This window comes from Myxine glutinosa, chromosome 10, assembly GCF_964187855.1.
Source record: "Myxine glutinosa chromosome 10, kmMyxGlut1.1, whole genome shotgun sequence".
NCBI classification, from domain to species: domain Eukaryota; kingdom Metazoa; phylum Chordata; class Myxini; order Myxiniformes; family Myxinidae; genus Myxine; species Myxine glutinosa.
Window position 1 is genome coordinate 5,934,764 of NC_136270.1, and position 15,532 is coordinate 5,950,295.

General features: G+C 46.4%; 2 protein-coding genes across 3 annotated transcripts in view; one reads left to right on the forward strand and one right to left on the reverse strand.

Annotated features, from left to right (window-relative positions):
- The window catches only part of LOC137433491 (integrator complex assembly factor BRAT1-like), a 69,613-nt gene extending 64,841 nt beyond the window's left edge, over nt 1-4,772 (reverse strand). Inside the window, exon 1 of one of the 2 annotated variants that reach the window (XM_078785310.1) lies at nt 4,544-4,772. The gene's annotated coding sequence lies outside the window, so the exon portion shown is untranslated. The remainder of the gene's footprint in view (nt 1-4,543) is intronic. The other variant, XM_078785311.1, reaches the window with a different exon arrangement.
- Nucleotides 4,773-4,849: 77 nt separating this feature from the next.
- The window catches only part of EIF3B (eukaryotic translation initiation factor 3 subunit B), an 88,319-nt gene continuing 77,636 nt past the window's right edge, over nt 4,850-15,532 (forward strand). Inside the window, exon 1 of the mRNA XM_068104154.2 lies at nt 4,850-5,086. Coding sequence (XP_067960255.1) covers nt 4,951-5,086 — 136 coding nt within the window. The 5' untranslated portion in view covers nt 4,850-4,950. The remainder of the gene's footprint in view (nt 5,087-15,532) is intronic.

Sequence of the window (15,532 nt, forward strand, 5' to 3'; positions counted from 1 at the left end):
ACACGACAAACCGAAACAGCGATGAATACAGCCCCAACTATTGCAAAAAGATAAAATTCAGGACAGCACTCGGTAGAGCACATACCTCCGCCAGGCTGAACAGTTTGTTTTGTATCCCACTGATAGGCCGGATTTGGATTCGGACCTGAACCAAAATCTAATCGGTTTGTTCTTGTCACCTAACCAACTCATCAACCAAGTTTTGTCATAACTTGTCCATAAACCTTTTGAGATATCGTGCTATATGTCGGTTTTAGCCCATCACTTAATGGTGAAGAATCACTTAAAAGATTCTACTAGCTGGATCTTAATATTCACCAAAATTGAACCAATTCTTCCGTGTCACACACCCAACCTCTCCACCAAGTTTTGTCCATTTCCATCCACAATTTTTTGAGTTATCATGCTATGTATCGTTTTTGGCCCCATCACTCAATGGTGAAGAATCATTGAGAAAATTCTACTAGCTGGATCCGAACACAAAATCTAATCATTTCGTTGTTGTCACATACACTACGTCTCTGCCAAATTTCGTCTGAATCTGTCCACAACTTTTTGAGATATCTTGTTCACAAACAAACAGTTTCCTTCTTGTTTTCCTCTCTTTCAGAGAGTTTTCTTTCATAGGCAGTTTCTCTTTCACAGGACAGTTTTCCTCTTTCCTCCTTTCTTGTTTTCCTCAAAATCTTGTGTCCCAAATCCATCTCTCTCTGTTCCCACCTTTCCCAATCGAACCCAACTGCTGCTGGACTCTGTGTCCTTCTCTCCTGACGAGGTGGAGAAGTTTTTGTCAAACCTCGACTCTCATTCTGCAACTGGACCAGACGGCATCAGCCCACGGGTCCTAAAATCCTGCTCTGCAGCTCTATCTCACCCTCTCTCTGTTCTTTTCACCCTCTCTTTTGCTCAAGGTCATCTGCCAGCATCCTGGAAATCAGCAAACATCACCGCTTTACACAAAAAAGGTGCAAAAACAGATCCTTGCAACTACAGACCAATCAGCCTGCTCCCAATTATCAGCAAAGCCATGGATTCCATCATTGCTTCGGATATCAAATCCTTCCTCTTCTCCAATGGCTTGATCTCTGATCATCAATTTGGATTCAGACCAGGTCATTCTACTCTGGACATGTTGCTTCTGCTGTCTCAACAATGGATGGAGGTCCTCAATGCTAAACAGGAAATCAGAGCTGTCTCCCTTGACATATCACATGCCTTCGATACGGTCTGGCACCCAGCTCTGCTCACCAAACTCTCCTTCTATGGTATCCATGGAAATCTCCACTCATGGCTTGGGGACTTCCTCTCTGGTCGTAGGCAACGTGTGGCCCTGAATGGATTTCTCTCATCGCCCCTTCCTGTTCTGGCTGGAGTTCCCCAAGGTAGTGTTCTGGGCCATGGGCTTTTTCTGGTCTTCATCAATGATCTCTCCGACTCTCTTGAAAATCCTCTCTATCTCTTTGCTGATGACTCCACTCTCTGCCGCTCCATTCCTCATCCCTCAGATCGGCAGTCTGCAGCCTCCTCACTCTCTGAAGACCTCGACAAAATCACAGACTGGTCAAACAAGTGGAACATGTCTTTCAATCCTGACCAATCTCACACTCTTACTATGTCTCTCTGAAAAGACCGACTGGAAAACCCTCCCATCTACTTTCTCAACAATCCTCTCCAAGAAGTTCTGTCACTCAAGCTTTTGGGTCACACTATCTGCCATGATCTTTCTTGGGAAAACCACATTTCCAAACTGGCCTCCAAAGCCAGTCGCCGACTGGGCATCCTCCGTCGTGCGAAGTCCTTCCTTGGCACACCTGAGCTCCTCACCACATAAAAGGCTTTCATCCGCAGCTCAATGGAATACTGCTCTCCCCTCTGGGCCGGTGCTCCTGCCTCACACCTAGCTCGGCTTCACACTGTTGAAACCAAAGCGTTCAGAATCATTGGAATCTCTGGCGATGAAGCTAACTCCGAGGGCCTTTCACTCACTCACCGCAGGCAGGTTGGTGGTCTTTCTGTCATCTACCGACTCCTCTCCGGCCTTGCTCCCCCAGCTCTCTCTGTGCTCTGTCCCCCAAATATTCCTACAGGTCGCACAAGATCTGCCAGCAACCCTCTTATGGTTAAACTGCCAAAATCTAGGCTCTCTGCTCACCTTCACTCTTTCATTCCCCTTTTCTCCTGCCTCTGGAACAAACTCCCCCACTCCCTTCAATCCCACTCCTCCCTCCAGGTCTTTAAAACAGCTGTTCACCACCATCTCTTATCTTCCCCCATCCAAAACTTTTCTACCCTCGCTAATTCACTCCAGATACACTTTTTTTTTGAAATTCCAACTTCTTTCCTGAAAGTCCTTGCAGTGTTCATATGTTTTATACCTCTCCCAACTCCCCCAAGCCCTCTCCCTCCCACATTTCTCTCGATGTCCCTGCGCTCAAATGTTGTGTTTGTGTCCTTCCCCCTCTCTCCCCATCTTGTCGACCGCTCCCCTTATTTTGTGTTTTGTGTCGGTGATTAATGTTAGCTCTTTCACGAGCCTCGATCTTGTTTACAAAAAACCCCCCAAAAACAGACAGACAGGGGTGAAAACATAACCAGCATCCACCTTCGGTGGCGGAGGTAAATATGAACAGCTATATTGTGACAATGGGGAGAAAGACAAAAGAACAGGGAGATATAAAAAAAAAAAAGAATTGGACAGATTGGGGGTAGACAAAGAAGGCTCCCTGGAAGAAGAAGCTAAACTGGGACAGAGAACAAATCATTATTAATGCCCACGACCAATGACACTACACCAATGGCATTAATAAGGCAGGACTGAGTCAATCGGACAAGTGTAGTTTTTGCAAGGTAGAAATGGAAAGCACAAGTCATCTCCTCTCAGGATGTAAAAAAAACTCATGTCAGAGCAGCTGGACACCCAAAGGCACAACAAGGTATGTAGAGTAATCCACTGGCACATCTATATACATTTCACTATCCCAATTCCACAAAACTCATGGAAACATAAACCAAAAGCAATCACTGAAAACAAGGAAGTAATCCTCATGTATCACTTGATGATCCCATCCAGCATTAACATTGAAAACAAAACACTGCGACCAGACATAGTGATCAGATACAAAAAGGAAAAGACAGTATTTCTAATTGAGGTTTCAGTATCCAGCGATTTTGGCCGAAATAACACAGAAATCAAGAAAATGACCAAATACCAAGACCTCAAGAATGAAGTGAAATTATGCTGGAGGCTGAAGAGCACCAGAATTGAACCAGTGATAATTGGGGCAACGGGAATGATAAAGAAGAACCTTACAGAGATCTAAAAGCCATCCCTGGGAACATTACCACAAACAAACTACAGTTGGAGGCTGTATGGGGCTCAGTGATGATCCTGAAAAACTCTGAGAACAACAAAACTTCACAACTTAGCCCAGGAATCGAGGTCCTTCGCCGAAGTGGGAGTGGATACTTCGAGTCCTGGGAGGACTCCGTTCCACATTCTAAAACTCAAATTATGGAGATAACAGTGTGTGTGTGTGTGTGTGTGTGTATGTGTGTGTGTGTGTATGTATATGTGTATGTATATGTGTACGCGTGTGTGTGTGTGTGTGTGTGTATGTATTGTATATGTGTACGTGTGTGTGTGTGTGTGTGTGTGTGTGTGTGTGTGTATGTGTATATGTGTGCGTGTGTGTGTGTGTGTGTGTGTGTGTGTGTGTGTGTGTGTGTGTGTGTGTGTGTGTGTGTGTGTAGGTGTGTAGGTGTGTAGGTGTGTAGGTGTGTAGGTGTGTAGGTGTGTAGGTGTGTGTGTGTGTGTGTGTGTGTGTGTGTGTGTGTGTGTGTGTGTGTGTGTGTGTGTGTGTGTGTGTGTGTGTGTGTGTGTGTGTGTGTGTGTGTGTGTGTAGGTGTGTGTGTAGGTGTGTAGGTGTGTGTGTGTGTGTGTGTGTGTGTGTGTGTGTGTGTGTGTGTGTGTGTGTGTGTGTGTGTGTGTGTGTGTGTGTGTGTGTGTAGGTGTGTGTGTGTGTAGGTGTGTAGGTGTGTAGGTGTGTAGGTGTGTGTGTGTGTGTGTGTGTGTGTGTGTGTGTGTGTGTGTGTGTGTGTGTGTGTGTGTGTGTGTGTGTGTGTGTGTGTGTGTGTGTGTGTGTGTGTGTGTGTGTAGCTCTGTGTGTGTGTGTGTAGGTGTGTGTGTGTGTGTGTGTGTGTGTGTGTGTGTGTGTGTGTGTGTGTGTGTGTGTGTGTGTGTGTGTGTGTGTGTGTGTGTGTGTGTGTGTGTGTGTGTGTGTGTGTGTGTGTAGCTCTGTGTGTGCGTAGCTCTTGTGTGTGTGTGTGTGTGTGTGTGTGTGTGTGTGTGTGTGTGTGTGTGTGTGTGTGTGTGTGTGTGTGTGTGTGTGTGTGTGTGTGTGTCTATATTACGTATGTGTGTTATCATATCAGGGTTCAGGCCCGAATCGTTGCTTCGTCTCTTTCATACAGTGATTAGCAGCCAAATATCGGTGAACATCTCGTTCGGAAAATTCATTAAACTAGGTATCGATCATCAACGTACCCCAGGTTCAGGATGACATTCTCCTACCTAAAATCAATAACAGGACAGCTGCATGAACCCCACGCTGCTGTGCGGTCCGCCCCACGATGATCTATAACGGAAGTTTAGAAACGTATCAAGGATACTTGATTGCAGTTTTGTGAAATTCACTCTTTTATTAGATTGCGTTTTGTATTATGTTGCCGTATTTTTAGATTACGTTTTGTAAAAGTGTTATTTGGATCTGTATGATTACCGTATTTTTAGATTACGTTTTGTAAGTGTTATTTGGATCTCTATGATGCCGTATTTTTAGATGACGTTTTGTAAAAGAGTTATTTGGATCTGTACGGGTGCCGTATTTTGTCCCCCTGCGGTTGCCGTATTTTTGGATTGCGGTTTTGAGGCCTTTTCTGGCGCATCTTATCATGGAAAGCGGTTGGGTGGACCCTGATGAGGCTCCGAGCCCGAAACCCGACGAGCCTGCGCTCTCGCACGGCCGCCCCTCCACGGACGATGAATTTAGTGATCCCGAGGATTTCTTGGATGACGTTTCTGACTCGGGTGAGTTTGCATCCTGGGTTTGAGCGATGCACCCGTCCGACCCTGGAGGAGCACATGGCCTGTCGTGTCATTGCCGACGCTACCACTACCAGGATGTGTTGTCGAGTCCCATTGGGTCGTGGGTGTACGTGAGCTAAATAAAAGTAGTCGTCACGGCTTGGGTTTCACCCGTGTTTTGGGAGTGTTCAGTACCTTTTGTTCACCACATCATATTTATTTTAATGGAGGCTGTGTGGTTATTTATCGGTACAAAGGCGATTGTGGAAGATCATGACGTAGACCCCGAAAGTATGAAAATACGAACGAACATCTGATGACGACAACACATGTAATTTAACGCGGGAAAGGTAACAATCGCCGGTTCCATTCCCAATGAGGCTTCAAGTGTAAAATAATGTCATCGGGGACGTAGAAAATACTGTACAAGTAAATTATAATGGGTTTGTCAATGAGTGGAGGAGGTGGAGGGGTGGGAAACAAGGAGGGTGTGTGTGTGGATCTCTGTGCGTGTGGCTCTGTGTGTGTGCGTGTGGCTCTGTGTGTGTGCGTGTGGCTCTGTGTGTGCGTGTGGCTCCGTGTGTGTGCGTGTGGCTCCGTGTGTGTGCGTGTGGCTCCGTGTGTGTTTGTGTGGCTGTATCTGTGTGTGTTTGTGTGGCTGTATCTGTGTGTGTGTGGCTGTATATGTGTGTGTGTGGCTGTATCTGTGTGTGTGTGGCTGTATCTGTGTGTGCGTGTGGCTCCGTGTGTGTTTGTGTGGCTCTGTGTGTGTTTGTGTGGCTGTATCTGTGTGTGTGTGGCTGTATCTGTGTGTGTGTGGCTGTATCTCTCTGTGTGTGTGGCTGTATCTCTGTGTGTGTGTGGCTGTATCTCTGTGTGTGTGTGGCTGTATCTGTGTGTGTGTGTGGCTGTATCTGTGTGTGTGGCTGTATCTGTGTGTGTGGCTGTATCTGTGTGTGTGTGTGGCTGTATCTGTGTGTGTGTGTGGCTGTATCTGTGTGTGTGTGTGGCTGTATCTGTGTGTGTGTGTGGCTGTATCTGTGTGTGTGTGTGGCTGTATCTGTGTGTGTGTGTGGCTGTATCTGTGTGTGTGTGTGTGGCTGTATCTGTGTGTGTGTGTGGCTGTATCTGTGTGTGTGTGTGGCTGTATCTGTGTGTGTGTGTGGCTGTATCTGTGTGTGGCTGTATCTGTGTGTGGTGTATCTGTGTGTGGCTGTATCTGTGTGTGTGTGTGGCTGTATCTGTGTGTGTGTGTGGCTGTATCTGTGTGTGTGTGTGGCTGTATCTGTGTGTGTGTGTGGCTGTATCTGTGTGTGTGTGTGTGGCTGTATCTGTGTGTGTGTGTGGCTGTATCTGTGTGTGTGTGTGGCTGTATCTGTGTGTGTGTGGCTGTATCTGTGTGTGTGTGTGGCTGTATCTGTGTGTGTGTGTGTGTGGCTGTATCTGTGTGTGTGTGTGTGGCTGTATCTGTGTGTGTGTGTGGCTGTATCTGTGTGTGTGTGTGTGGCTGTATCTGTGTGTGTGTGGCTGTATCTGTGTGTGTGTGGCTGTATCTGTGTGTGTGTGGCTGTATCTGTGTGTGTGTGTGGCTGTATCTGTGTGTGTGTGTGGCTGTATCTGTGTGTGTGTGTGTGGCTGTATCTGTGTGTGTGTGTGTGGCTGTATCTGTGTGTGTGTGTGTGGCTGTATCTGTGTGTGTGTGTGTGGCTGTATCTGTGTGTGTGTGGCTGTATCTGTGTGTGTGTGGCTGTATCTGTGTGTGTGTGGCTGTATCTGTGTGTGTGTGGCTGTATCTGTGTGTGTGTGGCTGTATCTGTGTGTGTGTGGCTGTATCTGTGTGTGTGTGGCTGTATCTGTGTGTGTGTGTGGCTGCATCTGTGTGTGTGTGTGGCTGCATCTGTGTGTGTGTGTGGCTGTATCTGTGTGTGTGTGGCTGTATCTGTGTGTGTGTGGCTGTATCTGTGTGTGTGTGTGGCTGCATCTGTGTGTGTGTGGCTGTATCTGTGTGTGTGTGGCTGTATCTGTGTGTGTGTGGCTGTATCTGTGTGTGTGTGGCTGTATCTGTGTGTGTGTGGCTGTATCTGTGTGTGTGTGGCTGTATCTGTGTGTGTGGCTGTATCTGTGTGTGTGGCTGTATATGTGTGTGTGTGGCTGTATATGTGTGTGTGTGGCTGTATATGTGTGTGTGTGGCTGTATATGTGTGTGTGTGGCTGTATGTGTGTGTGTGGCTGTATATGTGTGTGTGTGTGGCTGTATATGTGTGTGTGTGGCTGTATATGTGTGTGTGTGGCTGTATATGTGTGTGTGTGGCTGTATATATGTGTGTGTGTGGCTGTATATATGTGTGTGTGTGGCTGTATATGTGTGTGTGTGGCTGTATATGTGTGTGTGTGGCTGTATATGTGTGTGTGTGGCTGTATATGTGTGTGTGTGGCTGTATATGTGTGTGTGTGGCTGTATATGTGTGTGTGTGGCTGTATATGTGTGTGTGTGGCTGTATATGTGTGTGTGTGGCTGTATATGTGTGTGTGTGGCTGTATATGTGTGTGTGTGGCTGTATATGTGTGTGTGTGGCTGTATCTGTGTGTGTGTGTGGCTGTATCTGTGTGTGTGTGTGGCTGTATCTGTGTGTGTGTGTGGCTGTATCTGTGTGTGTGTGTGTGGCTGTATCTGTGTGTGTGTGTGACTGTATCTGTGTGTGTGTGACTGTATCTGTGTGTGTGTGACTGTATCTGTGTGTGTGTGACTGTATCTGTGTGTGTGTGACTGTATATGTGTGTGTGTGGCTGTATATGTGTGTGTGTGGCTGTATATGTGTGTGTGTGGCTGTATATGTGTGTGTGTGGCTGTATATGTGTGTGTGTGGCTGTATATGTGTGTGTGTGGCTGTATATGTGTGTGTGTGGCTGTATATGTGTGTGTGTGGCTGTATATGTGTGTGTGTGGCTGTATATGTGTGTGTGTGGCTGTATATGTGTGTGTGTGGCTGTATATGTGTGTGTGTGGCTGTATATGTGTGTGTGTGGCTGTATATGTGTGTGTGTGGCTGTATATGTGTGTGTGTGGCTGTATATGTGTGTGTGTGGCTGTATATGTGTGTGTGTGGCTGTATATGTGTGTGTGTGGCTGTATATGTGTGTGTGTGGCTGTATATGTGTGTGTGTGGCTGTATATGTGTGTGTGTGGCTGTATATGTGTGTGTGTGGCTGTATATGTGTGTGTGTGGCTGTATATGTGTGTGTGTGGCTGTATATGTGTGTGTGTGGCTGTATATGTGTGTGTGTGGCTGTATATATGTGTGTGTGTGGCTGTATATGTGTGTGTGTGGCTGTATATGTGTGTGTGTGGCTGTATATGTGTGTGTGTGGCTGTATATGTGTGTGTGTGTGGCTGTATATATGTGTGTGTGTGGCTGTATATATGTGTGTGTGTGGCTGTATATATGTGTGTGTGTGGCTGTATATATGTGTGTGTGTGGCTGTATATATGTGTGTGTGTGGCTGTATATGTGTGTGTGTGGCTGTATATGTGTGTGTGTGGCTGTATATGTGTGTGTGTGGCTGTATATGTGTGTGTGTGGCTGTATATGTGTGTGTGTGTGGCTGTATATGTGTGTGTGTGTGGCTGTATCTCTGTGTGTGTGGCTGTATCTGTGTGTGTGTGTGGCTGTATCTGTGTGTGTGTGTGTGGCTGTATCTGTGTGTGTGTGTGGCTGTATCTGTGTGTGTGTGTGTGGCTGTATCTGTGTGTGTGTGTGTGTGTGGCTGTATCTGTGTGTGTGTGACTGTATCTGTGTGTGTGTGACTGTATATGTGTGTGTGTGGCTGTATATGTGTGTGTGTGGCTGTATATGTGTGTGTGTGGCTGTATATGTGTGTGTGTGGCTGTATATGTGTGTGTGTGGCTGTATATGTGTGTGTGTGGCTGTATATGTGTGTGTGTGGCTGTATATGTGTGTGTGTGGCTGTATATGTGTGTGTGTGGCTGTATATGTGTGTGTGTGGCTGTATATGTGTGTGTGTGGCTGTATATGTGTGTGTGTGGCTGTATATGTGTGTGTGTGGCTGTATATGTGTGTGTGTGGCTGTATATGTGTGTGTGTGGCTGTATATGTGTGTGTGTGGCTGTATATGTGTGTGTGTGGCTGTATATGTGTGTGTGTGGCTGTATATGTGTGTGTGTGGCTGTATATGTGTGTGTGTGGCTGTATATGTGTGTGTGTGGCTGTATATGTGTGTGTGTGGCTGTATATGTGTGTGTGTGGCTGTATATGTGTGTGTGTGGCTGTATATGTGTGTGTGTGGCTGTATATGTGTGTGTGTGGCTGTATATATGTGTGTGTGTGGCTGTATATGTGTGTGTGTGGCTGTATATGTGTGTGTGTGGCTGTATATGTGTGTGTGTGGCTGTATATGTGTGTGTGTGTGGCTGTATATATGTGTGTGTGTGGCTGTATATATGTGTGTGTGTGGCTGTATATATGTGTGTGTGTGGCTGTATATATGTGTGTGTGTGGCTGTATATATGTGTGTGTGTGGCTGTATATGTGTGTGTGTGGCTGTATATGTGTGTGTGTGGCTGTATATGTGTGTGTGTGTGGCTGTATATGTGTGTGTGTGTGGCTGTATCTGTGTGTGTGTGGCTGTATCTGTGTGTGTGTGTGGCTGTATCTGTGTGTGTGTGTGGCTGTATCTGTGTGTGTGTGTGTGGCTGTATCTGTGTGTGTGTGTGTGGCTGTATCTGTGTGTGTGTGGCTGTATCTGTGTGTGTGTGGCTGTATCTGTGTGTGTGTGTGGCTGTATCTGTGTGTGTGTGTGGCTGTATCTGTGTGTGTGTGTGTGGCTGTATCTGTGTGTGTGTGTGGCTGTATATGTGTGTGTGTGTGGCTGTATATGTGTGTGTGTGTGGCTGTATATATGTGTGTGTGTGGCTGTATATATGTGTGTGTGTGGCTGTATATATGTGTGTGTGTGGCTGTATATGTGTGTGTGTGGCTGTATATGTGTGTGTGTGGCTGTATATGTGTGTGTGTGGCTGTATATGTGTGTGTGTGTGGCTGTATCTGTGTGTGTGTGGCTGTATCTGTGTGTGTGTGTGGCTGTATCTGTGTGTGTGTGTGTGGCTGTATCTGTGTGTGTGTGTGGCTGTATCTGTGTGTGTGTGTGGCTGTATCTGTGTGTGTGTGTGTGGCTGTATCTGTGTGTGTGTGTGTGGCTGTATCTGTGTGTGTGTGGCTGTATCTGTGTGTGTGTGGCTGTATCTGTGTGTGTGTGTGGCTGTATCTGTGTGTGTGGCTGTATCTGTGTGTGTGTGTGGCTGTATCTGTGTGTGTGTGTGGCTGTATCTGTGTGTGTGTGTGGCTGTATCTGTGTGTGTGTGTGTGTGGCTGTATCTGTGTGTGTGTGTGTGGCTGTATCTGTGTGTGTGTGGCTGTATCTGTGTGTGTGTGGCTGTATCTGTGTGTGTGTGGCTGTATCTGTGTGTGTGTGGCTGTATCTGTGTGTGTGTGGCTGTATCTGTGTGTGTGTGGCTGTATCTGTGTGTGTGTGGCTGTATCTGTGTGTGTGTGGCTGTATCTGTGTGTGTGTGGCTGCATCTGTGTGTGTGTGTGGCTGCATCTGTGTGTGTGTGTGGCTGCATCTGTGTGTGTGTGTGGCTGCATCTGTGTGTGTGTGGCTGCATCTCTGTGTGTGTGTGTGGCTGCATCTGTGTGTGTGTGGCTGTATCTGTGTGTGTGTGGCTGTATCTGTGTGTGTGTGGCTGTATATGTGTGTGTGTGTGTGGCTGTATATGTGTGTGTGTGTGTGGCTGTATATGTGTGTGTGTGGCTGTATATGTGTGTGTGTGGCTGTATATGTGTGTGTGTGGCTGTATATGTGTGTGTGTGGCTGTATATGTGTGTGTGTGGCTGTATATGTGTGTGTGTGGCTGTATATGTGTGTGTGTGGCTGTATATGTGTGTGTGTGGCTGTATATGTGTGTGTGTGGCTGTATATGTGTGTGTGTGGCTGTATATGTGTGTGTGTGGCTGTATATGTGTGTGTGTGGCTGTATATGTGTGTGTGTGGCTGTATATGTGTGTGTGTGGCTGTATATGTGTGTGTGTGGCTGTATATGTGTGTGTGTGGCTGTATATGTGTGTGTGTGGCTGTATATGTGTGTGTATGGCTGTATATATGTGTGTGTGTGGCTGTATATATGTGTGTGTGTGGCTGTATATATGTGTGTGTGTGGCTGTATATATGTGTGTGTGTGGCTGTATATATGTGTGTGTGTGGCTGTATATATGTGTGTGTGTGGCTGTATATATGTGTGTGTGTGGCTGTATATATGTGTGTGTGTGGCTGTATATATGTGTGTGTGTGGCTGTATATATGTGTGTGTGTGGCTGTATATGTGTGTGTGTGTGGCTGTATATGTGTGTGTGTGTGGCTGTATATGTGTGTGTGTGTGGCTGTATATGTGTGTGTGTGTGGCTGTATATGTGTGTGTGTGTGGCTGTATATGTGTGTGTGTGGCTGTATATGTGTGTGTGTGGCTGTATATGTGTGTGTGTGGCTGTATATGTGTGTGTGTGGCTGTATATGTGTGTGTGTGGCTGTATATGTGTGTGTGTGGCTGTATATGTGTGTGTGTGGCTGTATATGTGTGTGTGTGGCTGTATATGTGTGTGTGTGGCTGTATATGTGTGTGTGTGGCTGTATATGTGTGTGTGTGGCTGTATATGTGTGTGTGTGGCTGTATATGTGTGTGTGTGGCTGTATATGTGTGTGTGTGGCTGTATATGTGTGTGTGTGGCTGTATATGTGTGTGTGTGGCTGTATATGTGTGTGTGTGGCTGTATATGTGTGTGTGTGGCTGTATATGTGTGTGTGTGGCTGTATATGTGTGTGTGTGGCTGTATATGTGTGTGTGTGGCTGTATATGTGTGTGTGTGGCTGTATATGTGTGTGTGTGGCTGTATATGTGTGTGTGTGGCTGTATATGTGTGTGTGTGGCTGTATATGTGTGTGTGTGGCTGTATATGTGTGTGTGTGGCTGTATATGTGTGTGTGTGGCTGTATATGTGTGTGTGTGGCTGTATATGTGTGTGTGTGGCTGTATATGTGTGTGTGTGGCTGTATATGTGTGTGTGTGGCTGTATATGTGTGTGTGTGGCTGTATATGTGTGTGTGTGGCTGTATATGTGTGTGTGTGGCTGTATATGTGTGTGTGTGTGGCTGTATATGTGTGTGTGTGTGGCTGTATATGTGTGTGTGTGTGGCTGTATATGTGTGTGTGTGTGGCTGTATATGTGTGTGTGTGTGGCTGTATATGTGTGTGTGTGTGGCTGTATATGTGTGTGTGTGTGGCTGTATATGTGTGTGTGTGTGGCTGTATATGTGTGTGTGTGGCTGTATCTGTGTGTGTGTGGCTGTATCTGTGTGTGTGTGGCTGTATCTGTGTGTGTGTGGCTGTATCTGTGTGTGTGTGGCTGTATCTGTGTGTGTGTGGCTGTATCTGTGTGTGTGTGGCTGTATCTGTGTGTGTGTGGCTGTATCTGTGTGTGTGTGGCTGTATCTGTGTGTGTGTGGCTGTATCTGTGTGTGTGTGGCTGTATCTGTGTGTGTGTGGCTGTATCTGTGTGTGTGTGGCTGTATCTGTGTGTGTGTGGCTGTATCTGTGTGTGTGTGGCTGTATCTGTGTGTGTGTGGCTGTATCTGTGTGTGTGTGGCTGTATCTGTGTGTGTGGCTGTATCTGTGTGTGTGGCTGTATATGTGTGTGTGTGTGGCTGTATATGTGTGTGTGTGGCTGTATATGTGTGTGTGTGGCTGTATGTGTGTGTGTGGCTGTATATGTGTGTGTGTGTGGCTGTATATGTGTGTGTGTGGCTGTATATGTGTGTGTGTGGCTGTATATGTGTGTGTGTGGCTGTATATATGTGTGTGTGTGGCTGTATATGTGTGTGTGTGGCTGTATATGTGTGTGTGTGGCTGTATATGTGTGTGTGTGGCTGTATATGTGTGTGTGTGGCTGTATATGTGTGTGTGTGGCTGTATATGTGTGTGTGTGGCTGTATATGTGTGTGTGTGGCTGTATATGTGTGTGTGTGGCTGTATATGTGTGTGTGTGGCTGTATCTGTGTGTGTGTGTGGCTGTATCTGTGTGTGTGTGTGGCTGTATCTGTGTGTGTGTGTGGCTGTATCTGTGTGTGTGTGTGGCTGTATCTGTGTGTGTGTGTGTGGCTGTATCTGTGTGTGTGTGTGACTGTATCTGTGTGTGTGTGACTGTATCTGTGTGTGTGTGACTGTATCTGTGTGTGTGTGACTGTATCTGTGTGTGTGTGGCTGTATATGTGTGTGTGTGGCTGTATATGTGTGTGTGTGGCTGTATATGTGTGTGTGTGGCTGTATATGTGTGTGTGTGGCTGTATATGTGTGTGTGTGGCTGTATATGTGTGTGTGTGGCTGTATATGTGTGTGTGTGGCTGTATATGTGTGTGTGTGGCTGTATATGTGTGTGTGTGTGGCTGTATATATGTGTGTGTGTGGCTGTATATATGTGTGTGTGTGGCTGTATATATGTGTGTGTGTGGCTGTATATATGTGTGTGTGTGGCTGTATATGTGTGTGTGTGGCTGTATATGTGTGTGTGTGGCTGTATATGTGTGTGTGTGGCTGTATATGTGTGTGTGTGTGGCTGTATATGTGTGTGTGTGTGGCTGTATCTGTGTGTGTGTGGCTGTATCTGTGTGTGTGTGTGGCTGTATCTGTGTGTGTGTGTGTGGCTGTATCTGTGTGTGTGTGTGGCTGTATCTGTGTGTGTGTGTGTGTGGCTGTATCTGTGTGTGTGTGTGTGTGGCTGTATCTGTGTGTGTGTGACTGTATCTGTGTGTGTGTGGCTGTATATGTGTGTGTTTGGCTGTATATGTGTGTGTGTGGCTGTATATGTGTGTGTGTGGCTGTATATGTGTGTGTGTGGCTGTATATGTGTGTGTGTGGCTGTATATGTGTGTGTGTGGCTGTATATGTGTGTGTGTGGCTGTATATGTGTGTGTGTGGCTGTATATGTGTGTGTGTGGCTGTATATGTGTGTGTGTGGCTGTATATGTGTGTGTGTGGCTGTATATGTGTGTGTGTGGCTGTATATGTGTGTGTGTGGCTGTATATGTGTGTGTGTGGCTGTATATGTGTGTGTGTGGCTGTATATGTGTGTGTGTGGCTGTATATGTGTGTGTGTGGCTGTATATGTGTGTGTGTGGCTGTATATGTGTGTGTGTGGCTGTATATGTGTGTGTGTGGCTGTATATGTGTGTGTGTGGCTGTATATGTGTGTGTGTGGCTGTATATGTGTGTGTGTGGCTGTATATGTGTGTGTGTGGCTGTATATGTGTGTGTGTGGCTGTATATGTGTGTGTGTGGCTGTATATGTGTGTGTGTGGCTGTATATGTGTGTGTGTGGCTGTATATGTGTGTGTGTGGCTGTATATGTGTGTGTGTGGCTGTATATGTGTGTGTGTGGCTGTATATGTGTGTGTGTGGCTGTATATGTGTGTGTGTGGCTGTATATGTGTGTGTGTGGCTGTATATGTGTGTGTGTGGCTGTATATGTGTGTGTGTGGCTGTATATGTGTGTGTGTGGCTGTATATGTGTGTGTGTGGCTGTATATGTGTGTGTGTGGCTGTATATATGTGTGTGTGTGGCTGTATATGTGTGTGTGTGGCTGTATATGTGTGTGTGTGGCTGTATATGTGTGTGTGTGTGGCTGTATATATGTGTGTGTGTGGCTGTATATATGTGTGTGTGTGGCTGTATATATGTGTGTGTGTGGCTGTATATATGTGTGTGTGTGGCTGTATATATGTGTGTGTGTGGCTGTATATATGTGTGTGTGTGGCTGTATATATGTGTGTGTGTGGCTGTATATATGTGTGTGTGTGGCTGTATATGTGTGTGTGTGGCTGTATATGTGTGTGTGTGGCTGTATATGTGTGTGTGTGGCTGTATATGTGTGTGTGTGTGGCTGTATATGTGTGTGTGTGTGGCTGTATCTGTGTGTGTGTGGCTGTATCTGTGTGTGTGTGTGGCTGTATCTGTGTGTGTGTGTGTGGCTGTATCTGTGTGTGTGTGTGGCTGTATCTGTGTGTGTGTGTGGCTGTATCTGTGTGTGTGTGTGTGGCTGTATCTGTGTGTGTGTGTGTGGCTGTATCTGTGTGTGTGTGTGTGGCTGTATCTGTGTGTGTGTGGCTGTATCTGTGTGTGTGTGTGGCTGTATCTGTCTGTGTGTGTGTGTGTGTGGCTGTATCTCTGTGTGTGTGTGGCTGTATATGTGTGTGTGTGTGGCTGTATATGTGTGTGTGTGTGGCTGTATATATGTGTGTGTGTGGCTGTATATATGTGTGTGTGTGGCTGTATATATGTGTGTGTGTGGCTGTATATGTGTGTGTGTGGCTGTATATGTGTGTGT